The 8,666-nt window shown below is 43.3% G+C and overlaps 1 protein-coding gene across 1 annotated transcript; it reads left to right on the forward strand.

The window, feature by feature from the left end:
- Window positions 1-4,406: 4,406 nt before the first annotated feature.
- Window positions 4,407-7,531, forward strand: FSHB (follicle stimulating hormone subunit beta). Its single transcript, XM_029583039.1, has 2 exons — window positions 4,407-4,565; window positions 7,301-7,531. Exons 1-2 carry the CDS (start codon window positions 4,407-4,409, stop codon window positions 7,529-7,531), a joined length of 390 nt encoding a protein of 129 aa, XP_029438899.1.
- Window positions 7,532-8,666: the final 1,135 nt, after the last annotated feature.

Consider the following 8,666-nt stretch of genomic DNA (forward strand, 5'->3'; position numbering starts at 1 on the left):
ATGTTTCGGAAATCAGCTACCAGGAGTCATCGCCTGGCTCTGACAGGACAGCAAGGGCCAGAGGCCCAGGGTTACTCCTCGATTACCAAGTGCTTCAATGCCCACTTAGGGAACACAAATCAGTTTTATAGTTAAAAGAGTGGCATAGCTGGGTCATCAAGGAAAGTCATAAAACTGTTCAGATAAAAAGGAAAGGGACAGAACTTCATCATTAACCTTTCAAAAAGCAAATATTTTGGGCAACCAGTGGTAAACGTACCCTGGTTCTTCTTGCCTTTCAGACGATGAGGATCTGAAGTCATCATTTAGCAGTTATAGACTGGAAAAGGGCTTTGCTGCACTCTGTACCTTATATCATTAGCACCAACCCTTCCTGTGTCAAGAAGACTTAGAATTTTATAATTGAGTGCTCTTAGATATTTTCAATAAGAAAATGTAAAGCAGTCAAAGTCCTTTGATTTTAATATCCCGGTAGGGCTGAATAGTTGGTGCAAATGGGCAGAGTAGATAGGCTGTATGCTCTTTCCCTGCCGTCACGCTTCTCTGTTTTGTTTAAGACCCAGAATGGCTCATTGCTGCCAACTTGTGGCCATGTTCCTACTTTTATGCTTTTAGTGAAGATTCCTCTGCAACTGCACACTGCAGATCTTCAAAGGGAATAACTTTATTCTACTTATTTCCTGAAGATGATAGTTATGTAAAGAATACCAGCCTGCTGCTTTCCAGTCTGTATGCAATGCATTGGGGATGCTAAAGACTTACATTTAACAAGCCATGGTTTATTAACTAATGCAATTGAGAGAGGGATCATGTTACACTTATTCCACGGCCTCTTAATTTCTTATTCACTGTAAGAAAAGTGTCTTTAAGTAGATGAGAGATGCAATTTACATACAGGGACCCAGACTCCATTCACCTAAGTTCATTTAACCTCTGGAGGTAAAACAATGGAAAATATTCTATTTCTGCCACTTATCAATGTTCTGAAAGGGAAAATATCAGTCACACTGGATCCCGAGTGTTTTCATAAAGAAATTCGTGGGAAATTTGGCTCAAGGATTATAGAATGAGATCTTCCTTGTTTGTAAATGTCTGCATGTTCAGGCCTTGAGGGTTTTAACTCATGGGCCTTGTGGCATTATACCTGGGTGGTTGGAAAACTGAGCTGTGTGCCTGTAGTGATTTTAGAAATGATTATTAAAATTTTCTAGAAATACAGAAAAAAGTAAAGAATGCACAAAGGAGATACTGGCATCAAGAGCGAACAATATAGATTAAACAAATAAAAGCTGTACACAAAGGGTTAGATTTTAGAAAAGTACACCCACCTGTTCTTCTGTTCGCGCACCAGGCGCAAACAAAAGTACGCCGGATTTTATAAAAAACACGCGTAGCCGTGCATATCTTATAAAATCTGGGGTCAGCACGCGCAAGGTGCACATTTGTGCACCTTGCGCGCGCTGCCCGTTCCTTCCGAGGCCGCTCCGAAATTGGAGCGGCCTCGGAGGGAACTTTCCTTTGGCCTCCCCCACCTTCCCCTCCCTAACCCACCCCCCCCCCCCCCAGCCCTATCTACACCCCTCCTACCTTTATCGTGAAAGTTACACCTGCCCCAGGCAGGCGTAACTCGCGCGTGCCAGTCGGCCGCCGCGCGATTCCCCGGCCCGGGAGCGATTTCAGAGGCCTTGGCCATGCCCCCGAAATGCCCCCGAGCTGGAACCGCGCCCCCCGGAATTCCCCGAACGTCGCATCGCCGTGTCCCCCCCCCCCGACATGCCCCCCCTAGCAAAGCCCCAGGGCTTACGCGTGCCGCCGAGCCTATGCAAAATATGCTCGGCGCGCGCAGGGGGGGCTTTAAAGGGTTACGCGCATAACCTATGCACGTAACCCTTTTAAAATCTACCCCAAAATAAAGAAAGGGAACAGAGGCAAAAAACGGGGGAGATGACTCTTTCTAACAGGTCATCAGCCTCTACTTTCTGCTCAGCTAAGGCAGAACCAGTTCTACCACCAGAGATTGGCACCACATTTCCAAAACAACTATTCCAGCTGTGATTTGCATCTTTGCTGTTATCTGCTGTCCAATAGAGAGGGAGGGGATTGCCAGGTGGCCTAGGGTAATGGGCTAGGAGCCACCAGACCAGCGTTCAAATCCTGTTTCTCTCACCGATACTCTATCAGATCTTGGGTCATCCACCTTACCTTCCATTGTCTCATGGAGTGTTATCCCCTAGTTCCATGCAAACCGATTTGATATGACATTCGTCATGAAGGTCAGTATGTAAAAGAATTAAATAAATAAAAAAAATAATGGATAAGTGGCACAAATCCTCCTTTAATACGCGAGTATTTGTGCTCCTAATTTTAATCATTTGCACGTGGCAATTTAACTCGTGCACTTTCCTTGGCATGTGTGTAAGTCATCAAATTTTGTGCATGAAATTTCCACCCACCAAAGCCTCACGCCTCTCTTCGACCAAAGACAGAGCTTTCTCGATAGCTGGCCCATCTATCTGGAATAGCATCCCATCAAATCTCAGATTGGAGCCTTGCCTTTTAACTTTTAGAAAAAGTCTTAAAACATGGCTCTTTCACCAAGCCTTCGCCGATCCACCAGACATTCTCTAATTGTCCTTCACTCTTACCTGGTCTGGCATTGACACTCACGAATGGACTCTGACTCTCCCAGGTTAAAGCACCTCTAAGCTCGTAACCTTACGCTTATGGTATCACTGGTTTATCTCCGGCCTTACCTTCCTTCCAGCTTGCTTGCAAGCTTCCAAGTTCTCTCTCCCTGTTGATTGTAACTTTGACTTATTCCTACCTATTGTTTATCTTTCGCTCATTTGAATTTGTTACTCCTTTTATACCCTTGTTAAATGTAAACCGATCCGATATGGTTATTCACTATGAAGGTCGGTATATAAAAACTGTTAAATAAATAAATAAATAAATAAATAAATAAATGAATGAAGTAAATTTCCAGTTTTAACCAAATCTATCTCTAGGTCTTCAAGATCCTCCTGGATCTTCAGCCTGACCCCTCACCCATTAGAATTTGGCTCTAAAGAGTTTTATTCTCTCTTATATCTGATAATTAGCAGGTGCAAATACAAGCTTGGCAGGATAGAAAATAACATCTGTGTAAATGTTGGCCTTGCCCCAGAACGCCCCTGGTTCACCCCTTTTTTAAACAAGCAAATTTATTCGCACATCATTACTTGCACGTGCATGTTTAAGATTTATAAAATAGCATTTACGTGAATATGTGCTATTTGTGCACATCTGCTAATTTGTATGCACACAACTCTTTGAAAACTCACCTTACATTTTAGCCGGATGAAAAGAGGTTGTAGCAGGCTTTCTGGGGGGGGGGGGGGGGGGGGGGGGGTGTGATTACATTTTAGCCGGTAAGCACTGATATTCAGTGCTACCCAGATAAAGCTAGCTGAATAAATCTGGTTGGAAAAATACTTGTTCTAGTTATCCAGATTATCCAGGTAACGTTAATCAAGTATATACAGCAAAACACTTATCCATTTATGTTCCAGTGAATATTCAGGCAAAGTTATCCAAATAACTTCGCCTGCGTAGCTTTCCTGCTTACAAGCCCATTTAAAATCAACTTAAACTGTAAGCTCCTTGGGGCAGGGACTTATAGCTGTATGCTATTTTTGTTGTCAAGCTACCTACAGTTAAGTGACATCTACAGAACAGCTGCACAGAGTCCTTGGAAAATGTGAATCCCGGTAAAGAAAACTAAGTGAAAAATCCTTGATGGTTCCAGAAGTGATTGTATTCCAAACATACTAAACATAGCACCTTTTTACAAGGTTTGGATTTCATCGTCTAGTCAAATGCTAATCCTTGCTCAGCGAGTGGCAAACATGTGGTGATCCCAGGAAAATCCTCCAGGTGTAAATTACAGTGCATGCACGTTGGTATAAAAGAGCTCACAGTTTATTCGGTGAGCATCTGCTTCTGCAGCCGCCAGCCCTGGGAGTGTGCAGGTACTGGGTTTTCTCTCTTCACTTTTGCATGTTCTAAATCTCAGTTCCCGTATCGGGATTCACCTCTGAAGCCATGCTGGGCACATGGGGTGATCTGTAAATAATATCTTACACTTTAAGAAGAGAATAACATAAAACTTAGCACACAAACAATGTAGTAGGCACAAAATAAAAACTGGATGCATGTCTCAATATTGCCCGAAAGAGATCACTTTCAGCTGAAAACAGTGAAGCAGCGATGGAAGATGTCTAGGATCTTCAGTCAGCAATCTTACTCTCCTATTTGCAGGAAGATGATTCCTATGCTCCAATGAATGAGATCTTCTACAGGTACTTGTAATACTAAATATAAAATGAAGCTATTATAAATGAGTGTTTACTGTTTTACTCCCCAGGATGAAGTTGGTTTATTTGTGTTCGCTCCTGCTTTGCTGGAAAGTGAGCTTGTGCCACGCGTGCGAGCTGGTGAACGTCACCATAGCCCTGGAGAGCGAGAGCTGTGCGCTGTGCATTTACGTGAACACCACCTGGTGCTCTGGGTACTGCTTAACAAAGGTGAGAGCTGTGTTTAAAGCCAGATTTCACATGTTAAAGGAAAAGCTGGCAGTCTGCACGGTTCTGCTGAATGCACTGCATGGCGCTGCTGAGGGGGCTGCATTTTGCCGCCACTTTCAACTCCACGATGGTGAGTCTCTGTCCAGAGTTCAGTGTTTCCCAGCAGTTTAGCCTGAGTTCATGTTACCTGCCATTGCTGTCGTTCGAAAGCAGGATGAGGAGAATTTTCCCCTGGGATTTCGCCGGGTAACTTCGTGGCTACCCCGGCTCTATTTCCCCGTGTGAAAATGAATTGCCCCCCTCACAGGAGCGGCAGGTCCGGGCAGCCAGGCTTCCACAGCGTGCGCACTTCTGGCTGGAAATAAATAGCGGCGAGTAAACAGTGCGCGGACAGTTGCATTTCCAAATGTAGGGTTCTGCCCCATTCCGCTGCCCACAGAGGCAGGGGCAAAGGTAGTTTCCCTTTCAAAATTGGCCACAAAGTCCCTGGATACAAACAATGAATGGGGACTGCCCCCCATATGCAAATCATTTAATATTATTAGTGCAAAACAATAAAACACAACTGATGCATCTCCACCACTAATAGACTGCATAATATAATATAAATTATTGCTTAGAATTTGGCCCTAAGTCTATTTTCTTTGCCTCGCCACCTTCACTGCCCTTTGTGGTCGAGAACGACGTTTTTTGAGGCCTGCTCAGCAGACCTGTTTCACCGCCATTTAATGTTCAAACTGTTTATTCAGAAAAGTTATCAGTACAAAGAAAAGACCATGCAGTGCGCGGTGACCCTAACGCCCGCTGTATACGATACTATAGATTCATCGCTGTTTTCTTGACAGTTTGTCAGCCCATAAGATGCACTGTAGAAAGGGCAGGCGGTGAGTGCTTACTGGGGAGGACTCCAGTTTCATTCTTGCCTGGGGGTCGCTGGTACTGCTGAAGGACAGTCGCGCACCTGGGGGGGGCCCGGCAGAGTCATGGCTGAGACTCTGAAGGGCGTGAAAACGAGCAGCGGTAGAGCTAACTCATGAAGGTAGAGGAACACTGCAAGGCTGTGCACTGGTGGCTCCTGATGAGACCTGGATCAGCAGGAGGGTGAGAAGCTGGCAGGCGAGTGAGACTAAAATATCTTAACATTTTTTTTATGCATTCATTTGCATAAAGTGATTTAAGCATGGAGCACTGTAAATTACCGCACATTTACTCATACAAACGGAATGGGCAGTGTCAGGTTTTATTCTGCCTCACTAGGACAAATCATATCGACACCACTGAGAAATAACAAATTGCTACTAATTGTGATATATAAATACCTCACCCTAAAATAAACCGCACAGATGAATCTGAGCTGACAATAAGTGTGGCAGGATATTACTGTAAATAATTCCCATACTCTCGCACATATGGAAGCTGGCGTGATGCCAGACTGGAAGCAATCTGTCCGATTTAGCTTTACCAAGTTACGCTGCCTATCCCTGATGCTGACTCCCATGATAGCTTGAAGCAGTTAAATCACAGTGGGTGCCCTCATCCACAGCCCACGCACTGCAAATATATTTAGGAGAGAAACAAAATGATTCATGAGAAATCCACGCCCCCTTGAGAACCAGTAAAGCTCTGAAGAAACAAAAGGAGCAGAGACTATGATGGGAGATAAGGACCGTAAGGTCCATCTCGTCTGTCCACGTTCATCTCGGATCCAGTGCCACAGACCCTAGCAGATCTCTGGCCTTCCCCTGCTAGTCAGATAGAGATGAGCCATGTCTGGCACTGGATAATTCCAAGTATTATTATTTGAATTTTAACCAAGACACCATACAAATTACTAATGGATCCGTGTAACACACTGGAACATAGGCAGAATTCTTTCTGAGCACAATTACATTTTTTTTTTTTTTGTTACATGGAGAATGTTGGCAGGTACCAGGTGGTGCAGCTTTTACTGAGTCAGTATAGCAGTCTTATTCTAACAGAAATGCCATGGAAACCTTTAATGTCATAAAGAATACAGAACCGCGGTTACATCGCCTCCAAAAGAGAGGATGATGTAACAGATACTTAAAGGGTAATTTTAAAAGGAGTTACACATGTAAATGTAACATATTATCCCAGTGATTTTAAAAAGCCATTTACCTGCATACAAGGGTAGATTTTTAAAAGTATGTGCACGCGTCCATGTGCGCGTGGTTCCCGGCGCACACACAAGGATGCGGCTATTTTATAACATGCGCATGTCGGTGCACATTTTTGTTTTGAGGATTAAAGCAAGGGGTGCTCAAACCAGTCCTTGGGGGAACACCCCAGCCAATCAAGTTACAGGATATTTCTAATGAACATGCATGATGTTTTTTTGGACATCACTTAGATTCATGTTAAGCGATTCACAAATTTTAATAAAGATAAAAGATTTGCATGCACCACCTCCTATGTATGCAAATATTTCTCATGCACATTCATTAGGGATTTCCTGACAACCCGACTGGCCGGAGGACCAGTTTGAGCACCCCTGGATTAAAGTGTTCCCTTGAAATCTACTCCTTCAGAACAAATAGATTAAATCTATGCACTTAGCTATAGGATTGGTTGGATCTGGGATTTACCAAATAATTGGGAAATAACTGGAAGTAGTGCACAAGAATCCACAGTCAATAAACCCTTTTGGTAACAGCAGTTCAATACCTCTACACTTGAGAGTGGATCTTACAATAAGTTTTCTGTCCATGTTTCAGGATCCTGTGTTCAAGCATCCACTCGTGTCTTCAGCTCAAGACATCTGCACCTTCAAGGAGGTGGAGTATGAGACAGTGAAGATCCCTGGCTGTGCCGACCAAGCTGATTCCTTCTACACGTATCCCGTGGCCACAGACTGCCACTGTGGAACATGTGACATGGACACCACCGACTGCACAGTGCAAGGCTTAGGACCCGACTATTGCAGCTTCAGTAAGAACAAGGAATAAAGGACAAGACGGAGCACGTTTCAGACAGAGAATCTGCAGCGTAAAGGCAAAATATCAAGACATGGGGACCCGGAGAGGGACCTTCGTTATTTTCAGAGGTTTATGTATCAAAACTTTATTTAAACACCAAACAGAATAACAGCCAAGCACTCTCAATCCTCAGTGCACCCCCAGTTTTCTTTTTAACAGTATCATCATCAGTTTTATTGAAAAATTCTTCTTATTATCAGTAAGAAACTTGACTGTGGTGTTCCTATATCCTAATATCCATTCACCATGCATACATTAAAACGGGATTGGCATTCTGGTTAGGAAATAGCCTCAAATTATGTAAATAGCCCCTTAAACTGTCAATTAGGGGCAGCTAGGGACTTTCAATTTCAGGGGCAATTTTCAAAAGGTTTTAGGTGTGTAAGTACATGTGCTTTGGAAATAGCCCCTCCATAGGGTAAAAGACTTTTATCCATGGTAAAACACGGGCGTGATTAGAGTGGGGTAGGAAGAGGGATCTCAAACATGACAACTAGAACAACAATGAAAAGACGATTTACAAAACATGAGACAACATTTTAAAAAAAATGTACATGTTTAATTTCATAAATAACTACATGGCTCATTCTTTAATTTTGCTCAGCCAGCACAAGGGAAAGTAGAAATCTGACAACTTCACATAATATCATATTCTATTTCAATTAAAACAGAAGATGCGATGATGGGCATGATGCAACTTAACAAATCTACACATTACCCCTTCTAGCTCAAAATACTATCATCACCAGAGGTTCTAAGAGGTCGACAGTTAGTGGGCCAGTGAGTAGTAAAGTTGCCTGGATAATGTTACCCGGGTATTCATCAGAACATACCCAGATAAGTGCTCCACTGAATTCACCCAGTTAAAACGACCTGGTTAATGTTACCCAGGTACGTTTAGCTAAGCTGTATTTCTGACCACATTTAACCAGATTACTTTTTGCAAGTAGCAATTAAAATGTAGCCACACCCCCGGCAAGCATCCATCACCACCTCTTTTTATCTGGCTAAATTTTGTGTGGGTGATGAGTTACCCAGGTAGCAGGGGAAAATCGAAAAGTTACCCAGACAAATCCTTAGACTATCACCCTCCATGAAATTAAAT

The sequence above is a fragment of the Rhinatrema bivittatum genome, chromosome 17 (genome assembly GCF_901001135.1).
Source record: "Rhinatrema bivittatum chromosome 17, aRhiBiv1.1, whole genome shotgun sequence".
Classification (NCBI taxonomy): domain Eukaryota; kingdom Metazoa; phylum Chordata; class Amphibia; order Gymnophiona; family Rhinatrematidae; genus Rhinatrema; species Rhinatrema bivittatum.

Coding starts and splice junctions, on each gene's coding strand:
- FSHB (XM_029583039.1), top strand. CDS start 4,407: ATGAAGTTGGTTTATTTGTGTTCGCTCCTGCTTTGCTGGAAAGTGAGC. Junction 4,566..7,300: donor CTGGGTACTGCTTAACAAAG/GTGAGAGCTGTG, acceptor TCCATGTTTCAG/GATCCTGTGTTCAAGCATCC.